The following is a 19,507-nucleotide window of genomic DNA, read 5'->3' on the forward strand; positions in this document are numbered from 1 at the left end:
TGAGGACGGTGAGCATCCCTCAATTCCAGCTGTTCCCTTATGCCTTTCTCAGCCTCCGGGCATCTAGTGATGCCTCCAGCTTTATCTGCTGCCAGCTCTTTGCCCCTCCAGGTGGCCTTCTTGGATGGGAGATCAGAGGAGCCCAACACAGCTCTTTCTTACATGCAGCCATATCACCTCCATGGGAAACAATTACATGTCAATTTCCCCAGTAAATACTGGAAGTTCCAGCCCCCTGGTGTGGGTGTCTCTCCTTTGCAGAGAGCAGCGTGCCATTGTGTCTCATTCTTCAGAATTTCTAGGCTGTGTCATCTCCAAGTTACCTCTCAAATCTCCTCTCTCTTGACTTAAAGAGGACGTTACCTCCTCTCCTTGTGTGTGTGTGTGTTTGTGGGGAGAGACCTCAGGGCACACCAACCATCCTCTCCAAAAGTGCTCCTCTAAACTCCAAGCTCAAACCTTTTATAAGACCCAGTGTGTGAGCCAAAGGTTGAGTCCTGTCATTGGTGAGGAATGATTGCCTTTGTAAATCTCACTCTACAATCCCCCCATACTTTGGAATGTGCCTGGTGACCTCAGCCAAACCTTCCACATGACTTTCCTTTTTCACATGAAATACCCATTTCCAATTATTAGGCAGAATATGATCCCGGAACCATCTAGTCTGTCCTAGAGTGGGTGAAAGAAAACCATGTGGAAAGTCAAAACAGCAGTCATGAATGTACGAATGAATGAATGAATAAATAAATAAATAAATAAATAAACAAACAAATAAGGAAAGTACCTTATAAAGATAAACTTGAAGTGATTACTGTAGCAAACAAGAATGTATGAGACCTTTGTAGCCAAGCCTGGGCTGAGGACTAATGAGGCTAGACTGATAAAGCTGATAAAGCTTCAAAAGCCTGTGCAAACATAGCAGAGAATACTAGCTCCTCTTAAATGATAAACCCCCAAATCAAGGAAATCAGAGAGTAGCTTGGTGTGTCTCAAAGCAAACCAGATTCAGAGCTTGAACATCCAGCTTTGCTTCTTATTAAAATATGCATCACTTTGGAGAGGTCACTCGCCTTTCTTACTTTTCTCATTTGTGCAGTTAAATCATCTCTGTTTCTCTGATTGTACTTAGGATTCAATTTATGGGGCAGGATGGTCAGCTGCATGGAGATATGAGGGAAGAATCAGTATTTTTTTGTGTATCTGTGTAGGGTCAAGCATTTTAAAGTGTTTTAAATGCATTATCTCATTAAACTCCCAAACCCTCTGTGGTTTGATTTCATTCCAATTTATAAACGAGAAACTGGGGCTGTAAGGAATATTGGTAACCTGACCCAGATCATACGGGAGGCAACAAAGTAAGCAAATTTTGAAACCTAGGTCTGTCTGATTCCAACCCATTTGTGGGTTGTTAAATAAGATGCCAGTTCTCTTGATATAATTGCTGTCTAGGTTATCTGATGCTTACATTATAAGTGATGAGCTTCAACAATTAATAGATGAAACTTATTAAGACATCATGGGTTTATATCTCAAAAGCTGCTGCTCCCTAAGGAAGCCACTCGCTGCTAAGCTGTCACTTCTGACAGCACAATCTAACACAATCTAACACTAATATTCTAACACAATCTAACACAATCTTGCATCACTCGACACCCTGGAGGTGGTGAAATAAGGTCATTCTGCGTAGGAGCACCAGACAGGCCTGGATCTGATTCCCATGTGCGAGATCCACCATAATAACTATGAGACCTCGGACCAGCTTCTCTAAGTGACAGCTTCCCCTTCTGCAAAATGAGAATTAGAAGCATTTCTACTTATTGTGTTTCATAAGGACATGTGAGGAATGCATGGGAAGTGTGTATAAATGTTCAGCATGTCTTGGTAACTCTCACAGCATATTACAGAGGCTATCTTGAAGTGATCTCGTTAACACAGGTACATGGAGTGATGGGGTAGTTTAGTTCACAGAAGGACAATGTACCAAGAGTTTCTTGGTTCAGGAACTTTAATAGTTTAGCAACATTTCAGAACCATATTCCAATTTAATGCCTCAACATGCATCAAATTCCCCTAAACAACTAAACTCCAAAGCCTGTTTTCTTATCTTCATTCATGCTTATTCTCCTGATTTTTCTTGGAGTCTGCCTATTCTGACCACCCAAAGGAGACCCCAGGCAGTTTTCAGGATATGGACTTGCTGCCTTTTCTGGTGTGGAGCCGTGACTGGGTAGCAAAAGAATCGAGAGTACCTCTCATCTTTTGCATCATCATGGAAGATGAGTCAAAAAGGAGATTCAGCAAAAGGCCAGTCTGATGAAAATGAAGTAGACACCCCCTCAGGAATTGACTCAGGGAATGTGGGAAATATAAGGAAAAAATAGATGGTCATTTCCAAATTTTCTTGACAAGAATCTCTTTATATTCCTGTCTTAATGGCATTCTCTAGAAAGCAGAGCTTAAAGCACAGTTTATGTGCTAATACTCCAGTGGGAGTACAGTCCCAGGGAAGCAAGAGTGAGTGGAGGGAAGTGATACAGGAAAGAGAAAAGTACATACAAGATGTACATCACAAGCTAGCTACAGCTTTTGAGAAAGCATCACTGGTACATTGGTCCTGCAGAACATCACCCAGGGAAGCCTCAGAACCACTGCACAGACCAGCCTATCAGGGGGAATAAAGACCAGTTATCTGCCAGTTCCTTCCTATCTACTGCCTCTCGCTGGTCAGAGTTCACCCCATGGAGACTTACTCTCCCACCCTACTGCATCGTGCTATCCAGCCCTTTGGAAAACCAGATACGGGGTCAGCAGTGAGTTGTATCTGTGCTGAAGTAGTGGAAGGGGCCAGAGCTCCCGTGAGTTCAGCTGGGTTGGACGTGGGCACCAGAATCATTGAGAAACTACAGCAGTGAGAATGATGATGGAGGCCTTGTCAAAGCCTGCCCACCCCCCATAGCGTGGGAGACCCAGTGATGGTGGCTGCCAAGGCTCTCCAGTGGACAAATGTCCAACTCCTGGGTGTGTGTGCAGCCGGGGCCGAGGGAGGGGGAGGGCAGAAGCAATCTGGGAGGTATATAAACTAGGTCTTGACCTAACTATATTTTCTAGATCGTTCTTTCTCTTTGTTTCATCTAAGATATCCCCTTCTTTCAAATCTCCAAAGAAATTTTTCTCTTACCCCAGCTAATAACAGTCAACAGCCTGACTTTGCCCTTTGCTCAAAAACTTTTGAGAAAAGGGGAAAAATCTCAAAAATCTGTCTTCTAATCTTAAAAATATACCTTACCATCTTGACAGTATTTCTTTATTTTCTTAAAAATTTTATTGAAGTATAGTTGCTTTACAATGTTGTGTTCATTTCTGCTATACAGCAAAGTGATTCAGTCATACATACATATATATATATATTCTTTTTCGTATTCTTTTCCATTATGGTTTATTACAGGACATTGAATATAGTTCCCTGTGCTGTACAGTAGGTCCTTGTTGTTTATCTACTTTATATATAGTAGTTTGTATCTGCTAATCCAATTTATCCCTCCCCCATCCCCTTCCCCCTTTGGTAACCATAAGTTTGTTCTCTGTGTCTGTGAGTCTGTTTCATAAATATGTTCATTTGTTTGACAGTATTTCTTAATACTAAAAATCTGCCATCATTAACTCCAATTAAGGACTTTCTTTATAAGTCAGATAATTAAAATCAGCTTTGGGGTTTAGCAGGAGACCATTACTGTCTAGTTCAATCCTTTTTTTTTCTGTTCTTTTGTATTTTTATTTTGAAATATATAATCTTTTTATTTTTATAGACAAGAAAATTAATGCCCGGAGAGGTTAAGAGATTTGGCAGAAGTTACTTGGTAGTAACGCAGAAGTGACCTGTATAAGACTAAAACTTAACTCTGCCTCCCCAGTCCAGGGTTTCACACTGCTATTTGGCAAATTCTCAGAGTACTAGTTTACTTGTGTTTATCACCCTCTGTAGCCAGTCCCATGGATTACCTTCTTAATTTCCCTTGCATTTATTACCCCCTTTTGATTCCCACTCCTGCTATTCTATTAATACTACAATCCTTCATTATTTCTCTTTGGAAATCCACTTTTAGCCTTTTTCCTAGCCCACTTCCAAAATCATCCCTGCCTCTTCAAAGGCCTCTTGATTTGAGGGCAGATGTCCTGCAGAGTCTGCAAGGCCATTCCATGACTTGCATGGCCCACTCCCTCTAACTGTATGTAATTGTAGACATATGACTGCCACCTCTGGACTTGTTCCCCAAATTCCGTTCCTTTAATCACATTATCATGGACTCATTTGTCAATTTGAATTAGTTAAATAAACACTAGGAACTTGTTTACTAGAGTTTTAATCTCAGTAATCTAGACAAAAAGTTAAAATGCTTTATTTTTAAAGGGGACAGTTTTCAGGAACACTCAATGACATTTTGGCATATTTGTCAATGTTTGTTTTTTCACAAGAGACTGTTTTCCTTGAAGGCAGTAATGTGTTTTGGTGAATGAATGGTTTTCTGTTCAGGTATTAAAACAATGTTCATCCAAGAGTGAAACTTTCAATCTCAAAATAGAAATGAAAGGATATAGATTTAAGAGGAAGTTTGGAAAGGACATATTCGAGTGCTTCCTTCTGACTAGTTTCTTTCTTTTTATCTCACTTTCTGAGTATTGGAGAAGACATTTTCCAATTAAGTACAGTAAACTAAGAAAACTCACCTTTCAGATGTTTTGGTGACTTTGATTTACCTCAGATGTCGTGGTGAAAATTGATTATCAAATAAGGTTTCTTCTCCCTCACCCAACTCTTTTATCATTAAAAGTGAATCAAGTTCCTGTCCCTTGTTTTAAGAACTGAAACTGATATTTTGGTTTCAAAGACTTGCAAATGCCCAACTGACCAGTGTGTCTGGAAGGCGGGCATTGGTCTACACAACAAATATCTGAAAAACTGCTTCTCTAAATGATGCAAATTAAAAATAAACATCCCTATGCCTTATTTTACCAAGCAAGCTGTGTGTGTGTGGAATTTGCTGGAGAAGTTTGAAGTTTCTAGTCAACCTAAAAGTTCTTGAAAAAAGAGTGTATATGTCATAGGATTTTACCCTTCTCATTATCTTCCTGTTAGGAGGCTCAGCTTAAAATTTCAAGCCCTTGTAGTTTCTCCAGTGCTTAAATGTCTCTAGAGTTAATAAGGATGAGAGCAAAGCACTTTAAATGCAATGCTTCTCTAAGTATTTCTTAAACTCCAAAATAGCAGTGGCTTTGGCTTCCTGAGTGGCTGAGCTCTGAGCACAAAACCATCTTTGACACGATTGAATATGGGTAATTTGGTACCCAGTTTCTTCACTTGAAGGACTTCAACCAAGCAAGATCTCAAAGGGTCTCACTGAGTCTCTATTTTTCTTTCTACTTTTTCTTTTCTGAGTGGATGTTAGGAGACAAAAAGAGGAATCAAAGATTCTTTTCAGAAAGATAAATCATCAAAATCATTCCTTTAGGAGTCTTTTGTGATTTATTATTTCTAAATTACTTTCTCTATTCAAATGTTTTTATATTTCCCTTATAATTATAATTTAATATTTGTTGAATGACCTCAGTTATAATGGCATGATATGGATTTCCTATTTTAGACTGTTAATATTTCCACAACATATTTCAACTATTTAAGTGACTATATAGCTTTTTCAATGGACACAATGAAATCTTTCAGAACTTCATTATAGAATCATCTAGATTTTATAGATGCTAAAAAAATAACACTTTAACAGGTTGTGAAAGAGTGATCCTGAGCCTCTTCCATTATTCACTCATGTTCTTTCTTTTTTTCCAACTTTATAACTGGGACAGAAAGAAGAATTCCAAGTCCCGTGATTCAGACATGACATCCAAGTCAAATAAAGCTATTTGTTAGTCTAATAAGATATGCTTTTCCCTTGAATCCTAGATTGCTTTGTGGACATTGTGGTGGGATTTGACATCTCAACTCAGCAGAATGGGCAGACTTTGTTTGAAGGTCAGTCTTGGATGGAAACTTACCTTCAAGACATCTTACGTGCCATCAGGTCCCTCAGTGGGGTAAGCTGTGAGGTGGGCACAGAGACTCAGGTTAGTGTGGCTTTTCAAGTGACCAATGCCATGGAAAAATATTCCCCCAAGTTTGAGATCTACAGTGAAAACATACTGGACAGCTTGAAGAATGTAACAGTTAAAAGACCATCTCTTCTCAACGTAAACCTCTTGAGTTCTCTGTGGGGTGCATTTCAGAATAAATCAGCTGCTCGGGGAAAGGTAACTTGGTTTTATTTTATTTATTGGTCTTTGGTGCAATGACTTCCTTTTTACTCATTTTTCTTTTTTGACTACTTTCCTAGGTGGTTCTCTTATTTTCAGATGGATTGGATGATGATGTTGAAAAACTTGAACAAAAATCTGATGAACTTAGAAAAGAAGGTACCAAGCATGGGGAGGACTGGGAAAGGATTGTTGATGAACTTTATAATCTCAAAACTCAATTCTAACTCTTACATTTCCAGACGCTCAAATATCACTGAATTTGCCAGCCTCTCCACTCTGGATGCACTTGGCAGAGCAAATGAGCTCTCACAGCATTTTAGCACCTACTTTTTCTTCTCCCCATATGAAACAGCACTGAATACAGTGTCCTATCCTTTCTCTCATATTACTTTATTTCTTCTTCCTAAGCTTTCCTGGAGGATGTTCCTGTCTCCCTTGCCCCGCATTATCTAATATTGCTATGTCTTTAGTGTCAGTAGAAGTGAACCATGTATATTTCTCCTTGATTAAGGAATGGGAGAGTTGGATTATTTTCTTCTAACACTCTTAAAGTTTCCAGAGTTACAAGCAGTGTTGGACAAGTTTACTCATGTTTCGGGACTTGATAATCAGTTCCTTCCTTCAGATAACAGATGGACCAACTATGGTGTTTATGAGTTTGTAAAGCTCTGGCACCAGGATTTCGGCTTTAGAAACCAATGCCCATTCTGACTCATTGTCAGTTCATACTAAAATATGGATCTGTGGAAGAAAAATGCATTCACATGTTCTGGTTTGACTGAAAATAGAAATAATTTTTTATAAGTGGATGTAACTGGTACTCCACCCAGACCCCTTTACAGACAGCTTCCCCCATCCTCCAACTGCTAACACATTACCCACAGGTTCCCCTTTCTCTGAGGAACTGCCCTTTGCCAGTGGGAGCCACCTTACCTGGAATGTTACTCCCCATCCCACCCCTGGGCAGCAGGTAGAGTACAGGGACTTGGACCTTTGCCTCAAAATGGCACCAGTTGCATAGTGTAACTCATGCTCCAGAGTTCCCAAGGGATCAGGATGACGCTAGATGTTAGCTGAAACACTGTCTTGCTCAGATCCTTCCCCAGCCCTACCCTGCTTACGTTTGTCCCCTTCTTTCAGAGAGTGCTTCCTCAATAAATTGTATGTGTCCAAATTGCTATCTCAGGCTCTGCTTCTAGGGAATTTAGCCTAAGACATCTGTCTCCCAGGTTAACTATTAGAGGCTGATTAGATTTTGTCTTTTCTGTCTGCTTCTCTTTCCTCCATCTTACAAAAATTGCTGAATTCACTGAATTCACAACTGAAGAGTAAGAATTTTTATTTTATTTACTAAATCTGCTTCCCTTTATTCTGTCAAGTCTTGGCCTTTTTTCCTGATCTGAGGTGGAGATATAAATGAAGACTGAGAACAGGACCCTAGAGTAGGGTTTTTTCAATTTCAGCTTTTCTTTTGTGGGGGAAAGATGTTTCTCTTGCAGACAACATCAGAGTTTTCTCCAGGAAGTTTCTCTTGGAACACCCAGATTTCTAAGACCAATCTTCTTTCTTCCAATTCCCAAGGAAAAACTAGTAAATGAGTTTCAACTTCAGAAGCTAGATTTTGAATATCCTCAGAAATTTAGAATCTTTTTTCAATATTCAAAAATCAATTATATTTCCAAATGCTAATGAAAAACTGGAAAACAAAATTTTAAAAGCCATTTACAATGTACACACAACGTGAAATACCGAGGTATACATTTAACAAAATATACTTGTTTGTTTACTGAAAATTACTAAACGATAAAAAGACTCAATATCATTAAATTTCAATTCTCTCCAAACAAATCTATAGATTCAATTAAATTGCAGTCAAAATCATAGCAGGATACTTGTTAATCTAGAAATGCTGGTTCAAAATGTATGTGGAAATGCAAAGAAGCCAAAATTGCCAAAACTACTTTGAAAAAGAGGCAAAAGTTGGAGGACTCACACTAGCTACAAGCTTTGAATGGGAAAGATAAAGGGGTGGGGGCCATAATGTTCTTTGGAAAGTGTCCAATGTCTCTCAATAGGAACAAAGAGCACCTCTGGCTCTGGTTTCCCTTATCTAAATATAGACAATTTCAGTTGATGCTGGGCCCTATGACCTGTTAACCCAGGAGATCCTCCCTAACTTGAGGCCCAGAATCTATACATGTAAACTGTGCCATCACCGTGGAACAAGAGGAGACCAGGAGAAAAGTATCCTCAGTGATGGATATCACTTTAATCCATGTGGATTGTGGTATGAATCAGTTTCTTCATTTAAAAAAATCCAGTACTCTAGAATCTTCTCAGTGATTCTTTATTCTCCCAATTTTTGAAATCTTTTCTTTCTTAATTCATTTTTTAGGAATTGAAGACACTTTTTAAGATCATATGACTCATGTACTGGATGAGTCTGAAAGGATCAAGTCCTCCATCCTGAGAAAAGCATTACAAATTATAGTTATATGCATATTTTCTGCAAATAAACAATCCCATGGTTCTCATAACTCTTATTAAACTTTTACATTTCCTGGAACTTATAAGAAAAATCAGATGTGAGATCTTTTTCCCTTATAGATAGACCCACTGGCATGCCTTCTTTTCATCATTAAACTCCAGCTGATGAACTCAGCATTCCTCATTGCCTCTCCCAGCCCTCATCACTCTTCTCCCCATCCTTCTCACTCTTGGAAGAGTGACAAGCTGTCTTTGTTTGCTTGAGACAAGCCAGAGACTGTCAGCACTAAAACCAGGAAAGTTCAGGCAAACCAGGACAAGTTGGTCACCTTACTCTTTGGTGATTCTTCCTTTATTCCGCTTCAGCAACCACACTGCATCTCTTAGAACTTGAGCCTCCCCACTGTGTCCCTGAAGCTGCATTCTCTTCATTCTCCTCTTCCTCTCAGAGTCATACTTCTATCATATAAGAAGGCACTCTTAACTCTGCCAAGTCCTTGAACATTCTCTATCTATTCTGGGCCATTGATTTTTAAGTCCCATCCAAAGAATTCTTCACCTATCCCTAATAAAATGAGAAAAGTTATGTCAATATAGTCATGTTTTCATAAAACTAATTTTATTCAACTTTAGGACTGCTCTTTATTATTATGTCCTTAGTTCATTTTTGTTATTAAAATGTACTCTGAGTGTAGGCATTGGAGTCAGGCTGTCTGGGGTAAACCTTTGCTTGTTTGTAAAATAGAGCTGTAATCGCACTTACCTATAATGTTGTGCTTGTATCTTACAAATAAGATAATGCATGTAAAGCACTGAGGCAACTTCCAGGCACATAGTAATTATTAATAAATGAGAGCACAGTTGTTGCCATGGTTACCTCCACCCTAATGATTGCCAGGTTTATTACTATCATCATTTAATGTCCTTACTTTGCAAAATAAGTCAAACTTTTGTTAGTCTCTAAAAGCTTTATTTGAAGTATTCTATAAACTTCCAAGCCTATGAGCCACAACTCTGGTTAGTTATATGACATTTGTTCCTGATTGCCTGACAAGAGGTCCTTTACTGTCTCTTTTATCTATAATTCCAACTGGATTGTCATTTAGAGCTATGCTTCTCTAACTTTAATGTGCATATGCATCACCTGGGGATTTTATTAAAATACAGATTCTGATTCTGTGGGTCTAAGGTGGGGCCTGAGATTCTGTACTTCTGATAAGCTTCCGGGTGAAGGCAGTGCTGCTGCTTCAAGGATCTCCCCTTCAAGTGACAAAACTTTAGAATACTTCCTTTCTTGACATATGAATTCCTCTGTGCTTTAGCGTGCTCTATGGACTCTTCATTATTATTATTATTATTATTATAGAAGTATAGTTGATTTAAAATGTGTTAGTCTCTGGTGTACAGCAAAGTGATTTAGATATATATAGATACAGATATATAGATATATTCTTTTTCAGATTCTTTTCCATCATGGTTTATTACAGGATATTGGATATAATTCCCTGTGCTATACAGTAGGACTTTAATGTTTATCTATTTTATATACAGAAGTTTTTATCTGTTAATCCTGAACCCCTAATTTATCCCTCCCCCACCCCCTTTCCCCTTTGGTAACCATAAATTTGTTTTCTATATCTGTGAGTCTGTTTCTGTTTTGTAAATAAGTTCATTTGTATCATATTTTAGATTCCACATATAAGTGATATCATATGGTATTTGTCTTTCTCTTTCTGACTTCACTTACTATGATAATCTCTAGGTCCATCCATGTTGCTATAAATGGCATTATTTCATTCTTTTTTATGGCTGAATAATATTCCATTGTATGTATATATACCACATCTTCTTTATGTCATTCATCTGTTGATGGACATTTACGTTGCTTCCATGTCTTGGCTATTGTGCTGCTATGAACATTGGGGTGCATGTATCTTTTTGAATTAGAGTTTTCTCCAGATATATGCCCAGGAGTGGGATTGTTGGATCATATGGTAGCTCTATTTTTAGTTTTTTGAAGAACCTCCATACTGTTTTCCATAGTGGCTGCATCAATGTACATTCCAACCAACAGTGTAGGAGGGTTCCCTTTTCTCTGTGGACTCTCTTAAACTCACTATCTTACTTCATATCATCAGAGAACTCAAGGATCTGTGATAATTTATTATATAAATTATTCTCCAATTTACTTTGTTTTGAAAAATGGAATTCCTTTTGTTCTCTGATGATGGTCTTGTCACTTGACAGTTTTACAGTGTGTGGTTGGGGGAAGTGGACAGTAAAATGAGTGTTCCTCTTGCAACTGGTTTCCTGGAATAACAACTTAGATACATATGCAAAAAGATTAAAGTAACCAAACTTCCCTCACCTGGAGAATTGTCAACTGTGTTGGCTAGGCCTGAATGCCCTCATCACAGTTGCTCTGGATGGAGTCACCAATTCCAATGACCTGGCTGACCTTCTCTACATTGAATTTGGGAAAGGATTTGAGTACAGGACACAGCTCACTCTTGGGATGAGGGATCTTGGGAACCGACTGTCAAAGCACCTGGTAAGTTATTCCGAAAAAGCTGGTGAGTTTAAACTTTCTGTTTGTTTTGTATATAGGCTTCATATTTAGGCTTATGAATTTGAACTAGTTTTGTTCATTTGGGAGTGAAGTCAGGCTTTTCTGATTTTGTGCAAAGCCCAAATAAGAGGGTGTTTTGAAAGAAATGTAATATAGTAGAGAGACGTCAAAGCATATTTCTTTTTGTTGTTGTTATTTATTTATTTATTGAAATATAGTTTATTTACAATGTCGTATTAATTTCAGGTCACAGCAAAGTGATTCAGTTTATATATATATATATTCTTTTCAGATTCTTTTCCTTTATAGGTTATTACAAAGTATTGAGTATAGTTCCCTGTGTTATACAGTAGGTCCTTGTTGGTTATCTATTTTATATATAGTATGTATATGTTAATCTCAAACTCATAATTTATCCTTCCCCCCCACCACTTTCCCCTTTGGTAACCATAAGTTTGTTTCCTATGTCTGAAAGCATGTTTAATTTATATGCTTGGCAAAAAAAAAAAGAAGAAGACAAAGAAAGAAGAAGAAACTAAATAGCACCTACAGTCCTGCCCAAATTACAGTCAATAAACATAAGTGCCCAAGAGTGTCTGACCAGTAGGGATGACTCAGCTGCTCCCTCAGCCAGCCAGTTTTCACATCCTTTTTAGATCCTAAGTGCCATGACTCACCAAACCAAATATCATTCTTCTGTTTAAGATGTGTGTTTTCTATATAAAATAGATATCTAATAAGAGCCTGCTGTATAGCGCAGGGAACTCTACTCTGAAGATTCTTTTCTATGGGAAAAGAATCTTAAAAGGAATGGATATATGTATATGTATAACTGATTCACTTTGCTGTACACCTGAAACTAACACAACGTTGTAAATCAACTCTACTCCAATAAAAATTTAAAAAGATGTGTGTTTTCTCTGCAACATGGCCTGTGAACAAGAGCCGAATCCACTGAGAGTTCAAGTAAGAAAAGAGCATCTCTATCCAATCTTGGAAGAAAAATTAGTGATGTGATGATAGACCTCCTGTGATGTACTTTAGAATGAAAAGTTTTTTAAAGGTTGTCTTGACTGACGGAGATTTTTGCTTTATGATCTATTGTTAGAACCTAACACCTAGATAAGATGCATCATAATCCTATTTCTTTCAGAAACATACAAGAATTCAACTAGCTTGGTGAAATATTACCAAGATATCTAGCACTACTTTCACCTTTAATGAATGGCTGATAATTTGTAATTTGCTGATAATTTATAAAATCTGTAATCAGCATATCAAGACACTTTCCAATAAGGTGCTAGCTCCTGCTACTTTCTGCCTATAGAGTTTGTATATAGATATGTGACAGTGTGTTCAGTGTAGTAATTATGTAAAAATAATTACTTAGAGAATATGGAAGTTTTGTTGTAATTCCTTTCTACATGGGAAGACGGTGTCTAGTTTACAAAAAAATTTTTGTGTCTACTACTCTTTGAAATGTGTAATTTCAAATTGGTAATCCATAGAGGGAGGAAGTTATTCTTCAAACAAGCCTATCACTTTTTAGATATCACATAAATGCAACACTGTATAAGAAAATTTTAATTGTAGAAATAACCAGTTTTAATGTTAATAGTAAAAGAGTTGATGCTGTAGGATTTTAGTGATGCAAAGAAAATTGATATCATCTAACATGAAATCACAGAATCCATTTTGTTGTTGTTATTTGGTTTCACACATTTCAAGTTTTATTGGGTTTTCAGGGGAAAAAAATGGAGAGTTTTCTAATGTCAGAAAAGAAACATTATATAATAAGAAATAATTAAAGAGGGGAAGTTGCTAAGTGATTATAACAAAAGATTTTCATTTTTCATCACACTAGAATTTTGATAGGAAACTTCTCAACACAAAGATTGATTCTACCCCACTAAGGCAAAGCATAGTATTTATTGCAAGCAGAATTTTCATAAAAATAAATCTTGTGGGTTAATTATAAAAATGCAGTGGAATATGTCCATTTTTTAGGGGATGACTAACTAGGTGCAGGATGAAATTCACTCAAATTTTTTTGCCAAAGAAACATTTTTTGGGAGCCAGACTATAAAATGTGACCAGAGTATAAAATCTCTTCACGTGCCCACCCTCTACAGCAAGTGCTTCTGAAATGTTGAACATGTAATTGGTGTCTTTGAAATCCTGTCCCACACAAACTGTTCTGGAAGTGTTGACCATTGAACTCCATGCCAAGCAGTGTGACATTGGACACTGTCTATATCCTCCGGCATACAAAGATTTCACAAAACAGGAAAAGGAAAAAACAGCATGTATTCATTCTATTGAACAAAATATTAGGGGTAGAATTATATAGGGTAATTAACAATACCATGGTCAGTACTGGGATGGTGTGGGCACAGGAGATCTCATTAATAAATCAGTGTGCAATGAATTGGCCGTGGCTAAACTGATGCCTTTTTGAGAACACAAAACGTCTTTGAGTTGATTCTGAATTCCTTGTATGGTGCAGATCACAGAAGGAAAGATGGAAGGTAAAGAATGTCACCTGCATCCTCTCCAGAGCACTGTCACTTGAGTGGTGAACAGGCTTCTCAGATCACATCCCTGAACTTGTGTGGTGTGTGATTTGGGAAGCGATGCCACCAAATGTAGTGTATTCCTACCCTCCCCAAGGTCAGTGTTGCAGAAAGGACATGCTGCTGTTTATTCTGCAAGTGCATTGGAGGAGATGGCACAGTGGGAGACCCTGGACCAGCAGGGGAAAAGGTAATTTTAGTTACGATCATGGCTTACTTTATTTGAATACAATATGTTTTTCAGACCCAAGTTTAGGTAGAAATAAGGAACGTTTTTAGCTTCTAGGTAGAAGCTCCTCTTCTTATATGTCATACTCCTCTTCTTATCATACTCTTCTTCTTATATGTCAAATTAGCTTTTTCTTGGCTTTCTAAATTGGATACTTTAAAAAACCTTTCTATACAAGTATCAAGAGAAAAACTGCAGAGATCATTGATTATCCAGTGTTCTGGCAGTGATGACCGTGATGCAGAAAAACAAACTGTGATCTCTCATGTTGAATAATGAAAACCTCCTGAATACTGACTGGTTATTTCCATTTCCACTTTTAATGGAAGCAGAGGAATTTAAATAAAGTAGGGAATAGGTTGTGCAGTCTGCTGAAAAGCTAGATCAGATCACCCTGTCATAGCAAGACACACTAAGATGTTTCATTCAGCTCTAGCCAGACCAAAATGTTGCCAAGTAAAACAGGCCAAGCATAAAAACAATAACTAACAACAGATTCGTGTATTTCCTAACCCAAAGAAGTTGATGTATCCTTATGTAAAAATATGATTTGGGGCTTGAGGAAATGTTCAAATATGTATAAACATACTATGGGTGTGTTTAACAATTTCAATACTGCTTATTTACAAGTGTGTTTGATTTTTGAATAATTTATAGATAGCACTATAACTTTCAAATCACCATAGCTGTCTCTCTGAAGAAAGCTTTTAGACTAATTATTTCCTGAATGCTTTGATTTCATGTAAAGAGAATGACAGAATTTTTAAATTATTTATTTATTTATTTATTTATTTAATGTTTATTTATTTATTTGGTTGCACTGGGTCTTAGTTGTGGCAGGTGGGCCCCTTAGCTGTGGCATGCAGACTCTTAGTTGTGACATGCATGTGGGATCTAGTTCCCTGACCAGGGATCAAATCCGGCCGCCCTGCATTGGGAGCATGCTATCTTACCCACTGCACCAACAGTGAAGTCCCAAGAATGGTAGAATTTTTTTTAAACAGGTCTCAGAAAATAACAATGGAAAGAAATGTGTGTAGTCTATTTTATGTGTAGCATAAATCCTCAAAAAGAACTTTTTAATGAAAAGAGGATAATTCTAGTCTGTCAGAGGCAAATATAGCTGTATTCATTTGAACGCTTGTCTAGAAAAAAAAAAAAAAACTCCAGCTCTATATATAACACCTGAGAGAGTTATGGAAAATATTATGATTCACACACACACACACACCCTTGAGTTATCTGGATACTTGTCTCAAAATTCCATTTATTTTTATGTGTATAAATGCAGCTTAAGTTGTGGAGGGGGAACCATTTTTTTCAAACTCATACTATTCTACATAAAGTAAAACTGTAAAGTTGAAGAATTTTGCTTGATTACCTCTGGTTTTTGGTCTATGGAGTGCTAATGTATCCTTCCTTTCCTTATTTCCAGGGACCCCCAGGTTTTAAAGGCAGTGAAGCCTACCCGGGAGAGGAGGGCATTGCTGTAAGTCAAGGTTTTTTTCCAGCTCCATTTATTCCTAAGAACATGTCTATAACATGAAATCATTTGTGTCAATTCAGAAGGAAGCAAGAAAAGTCAAGTTCTAAGGATTCATAGGCAAAGTCTGAGGTCTTTCCTAATCTTCATCAGGCTTCTGGTGGTCACAAGTGTTTTATTAACCTACTGTCTCCTCTTTGACTATCCACCAACATTGTATAATAAACTCAATGCAAAAGTTATCTTTTTCACTGAGGGAGTCAAATCACTGCCATTTCCCCCTTTCTGATCCATTTTGCATGAGTAAACCAACTCACCACACTGCTTATCAAAGACTTCGCCCTTTCTTGCATCTGTTCATCCATCTATCTTTCCTTCCTTCCTTCCTTCCTTCCATCCATCCATTTGACAAGTGTATATTAAGCATCTTACAATTTACCATATTATTTATCAAACACCTCACTCATAAATGCACTCATCATTCATTTAACAAATATATATTAAGGTGCCTTACCATGTGCCAGGCACAGTGCCAGGCCCTAGAAATAAAAATAAAGAAAGAGAAGAAAAACTATGGCTCCTATCTCAGGTAATTTCCAGACTAGTGGAAAGGCATATGAGACAACAGTAGTTCCAGTTGTTATACACAAGGACCCTACTAGAGGTATAATGTGGTGCAATGTGATAGAGTGTGGCCGTGCAAATACCTAACAGCATCAGGTAACAGCCCTGGTGACAGTTAGGGCTTGGGAGAGGAAGACTGTAGACAAGGGCTGATGGTTGGGCAGGCATCTGAAGGACAGATAGAACTTTCTCCAGGCAAAGTTTGTGGGAAGAACATTCTATTACAGGGAGAACAGTGTGATCAAGGGTGTGTAACTGAGAACTGTGTACTTGCAGAATAACATATGGTCAACATGGCCAGAACCCAGCACCATGAGAGGAGGTTGTATGGCAAGCAAGACCCAGAGTACTGCGTGTCTTGAATACCCTGTGGAAGACTTAGAAGGTGTTTTCCAATTGATGGGCATCATTCAATGATGTTAAGCACAGGACTAAAAATGGTTAGGGTATGGGTTTAGAAAGCATGATCAGGCAACATCACGGAGGATGATAAGGTAAGGATTACAGGTAGAAGTCTTGCAGTAGTAGGTGCAAGACAAAGAGGTCCCAATCTTAGTTTAGGGCAGTATGAATAGATATGTTAAGGAGGTTGAATGGATGTAACTTGGTGACGACTTGGAGAGCGAGATGCTGAGGATGACATCTTTGTTTCCAGCTCACAAGACTGCACAGGCTGGTGGGGTTACCAAGACAAGGATTGCAGGAGCAGTTCTTGGTTTAAGAGAAAAAGAGAGAAGGGAGATGGAATTTGGTCTAGAAATCTGCCTCTTGCTTAGACCATACCTAGAGCATCCTGCTCTGATGTCTCACCAATTATTCATTATCTGTTCCTGGAATATCTCCTGAAATCTTGAGAATGCATTTTAGCAGCCAGTTGTTTGCATGTCTGTTTTATTTAGATACTACCCCACCCTGGGAAGTATCCAGGTAGGATTCAACACAAACAGCTCTCATCAGAGTGGCTCTGATTCACTTGCATTCTCAGTTTTTATAAGCATGAATTCTGGGTTGTAAACCATGAGTAGTTGCAATTTTTTTTCCAACACAAAAGTTGTCAAATTTCCAAGACAGATTCCAGATGACAATAGAAAAAGCTTACCTGAATATGTGCTCTTTCTCAGGGGGAAAGAGGAGCCACCGGACCAATGGGAGAGCAAGGTACTAAAGGATGCTATGGTGCCAAAGGTCTTAAGGTAAGGGTCACATAAGACACTGTGAAGTCTTCCCAACATTAATTCCTTCTTCCTACGCTAACCCCTACTGTCCTTTCTATTTTCAGGGAAACAGGGGACTAAATGGACAGGAGGTATGGTACCAAACATCCTTTATCTGCCCATCTGTTATCTAGAAATGTTTTTATTTTTGAGATGATTGACCAGTAGATTGCACAATTGAAGTTTCTGTTGACCTTCCTTTTTTATTGCTAACCATTTCATTTTGTTTACTCTTGCCTTTTATTGCAGGCAATGTATATTATTTGTTGACAGTTTCTGTGACTCAGTAATCTTTGATAGAACCCAGGGCCAGCCTAGCAAAGAGCCTGTATATGGAACACAAAATTAGACTTTTTGTTTGGTGTCTGGCTTCTTTCCACATAAATGCAATGCACTCTATTCTGATCACATCTGTCTTTTCAGGGAGAAGTTGGGGAAAGTGGAATTGATGGGTTAAATGGAGAACAGGTAGAGCCTTCTCTTTGTACCATGAAGACTCTTCTGAGCTATTTCTCACTAAGAAAATGGGAATTTGAGTTTATTCTTCTCTGTTTTTAGGGTGACAATGGTCTTCCAGGAGCAAAAGGAGAAAAAGGAGATGAAGGAGCCCAGGTTGGTATTCAATAAAGGGACAACATGAAAACTGTGCTGGGAATTAAAGGTGTGATTAACAGTAAAACAGCTACCCCAGGTATATCAGTCAGCTAGGCCACAAAATTGCTTTGTGATGATCACAAGACCTCAGTCACATGCAACAATAAACATTTATTTCTTTTGTGTCTGAGAAGTTCAGCTGATTAAGGCTGAGCATGGCTGACCTTCGCTCATGTGTCTCTAGGTTGGCTGGGGGCTTTGTATCACTTGTCTCTTATCCTCCTTCTGGGACTGGAGAGCTGCCTGGCTATGTTGACCATGACCTTTTCATGGCTGTGGCAGAAGAACAAGGGAGCAAGTAGAAACACACAAGCTCTCTCAAGGCTTCTTGGGGCCGAGGCTTGGAGCTCTCATGGCGACATTTGCATCTCTCTCTGTTGGTCAGATCAAGTCACAGCCAAACTCAGGGGTAGGGAATCTAGCCCCACCACAGTTGGAAGGCACTGTAGAGTTTCATGGCAAAGGGAATAGATACAGAGAAAAGTGAAGAACTGGGGGTAATCTTGAAAAGCAGCTACCATGCTAAGAACAGTCACGGGGTGTTGGTGAGAGCCTTGGGGTCGGCAGCACTCTGAAGGTGTCTGTCACCCCTTTCCATCTGGAACAAATCCCAGCAGCAGCCATACTTCCACCATCCACTTTATCTGTCTTGAGAGTGTGAACAGCTGAGTCAAGAACCCACTTTCTAGCTGATGCAACCCCTTTGGGGAAAATGGATAATCTGTCTGAATCTCAGCTGCCTCAACAAAAGAAAGATAAAAAACAATACCTGCCACATAAAGTAGTTGTAAAAACTGAACAAGACAACAAATGTGTCTGGAACACAGCATTCACCACTGTGGCAAATACTTGAGATCACTTTTAAATTATTTGTACGATGCCTGAAACTATCAGTTGTTCCTCTTTCTAGTTTCAAAGTAACTTTAGCAGGAAAATATTTAATAATTCAAATCAAGGAGAAGATCAGCTCTTCGTTTTTATTAATGTTATTTAAAATTCTTATCTTGTCCTTCTTCTGATTTGTGTTAACTTTAGGGAATCCCAGGAGAAAGAGGGATTCCTGGTGACCATGGAGCAAAGGGCCTGTGCGGAGACCCTGTAAGTGCTGGGACTGCGGGGCTGCAAACTAACATCACGTCAGGGCTTGTTTCCCATCAGCACTTCTGATAGGGAAAGAGAGCCCACTTGAAGGTACTACAATAGCAGTCCTGAAATGAAATCATCATGGGCACAACTGTTTAGAATTTTAAAAGTAGGTCTCTTGTGCCTGATCCTATTTATATACAGTATGAGTATGGATAGTGAGAAGACCTTGCACATTGTTTGCACATGTATTTTTTGAGCATATTTGAGTACATATTCAGAACTGTC

At 38.4% G+C, this 19,507-nt stretch overlaps 1 protein-coding gene across 2 annotated transcripts in view; it reads left to right on the forward strand.

Annotated features, from left to right (window-relative positions):
- COL6A6 (collagen type VI alpha 6 chain) overlaps window positions 1-19,507 on the forward strand; it is a gene marked incomplete at its 5' end in the record, with an annotated part of 107,036 nt that overhangs the window by 15,725 nt on the left and 71,804 nt on the right. For both annotated transcript variants that reach the window (XM_082625609.1, XM_082625610.1), the window contains 10 exons: window positions 5,954-6,297; window positions 6,381-6,459; window positions 11,187-11,341; window positions 14,030-14,122; window positions 15,597-15,650; window positions 17,390-17,461; window positions 17,548-17,574; window positions 17,906-17,950; window positions 18,041-18,094; window positions 19,172-19,234. In XM_082625609.1, coding sequence (XP_082481735.1) covers window positions 5,954-6,297; window positions 6,381-6,459; window positions 11,187-11,341; window positions 14,030-14,122; window positions 15,597-15,650; window positions 17,390-17,461; window positions 17,548-17,574; window positions 17,906-17,950; window positions 18,041-18,094; window positions 19,172-19,234 — 986 coding nt within the window. The remainder of the gene's footprint in view (window positions 1-5,953; window positions 6,298-6,380; window positions 6,460-11,186; window positions 11,342-14,029; window positions 14,123-15,596; window positions 15,651-17,389; window positions 17,462-17,547; window positions 17,575-17,905; window positions 17,951-18,040; window positions 18,095-19,171; window positions 19,235-19,507) is intronic.

The sequence above is a fragment of the Mesoplodon mirus genome (assembly GCF_964341445.2).
Source record: "Mesoplodon mirus genome assembly, chromosome: 6".
NCBI lineage: Eukaryota > Metazoa > Chordata > Mammalia > Artiodactyla > Ziphiidae > Mesoplodon > Mesoplodon mirus.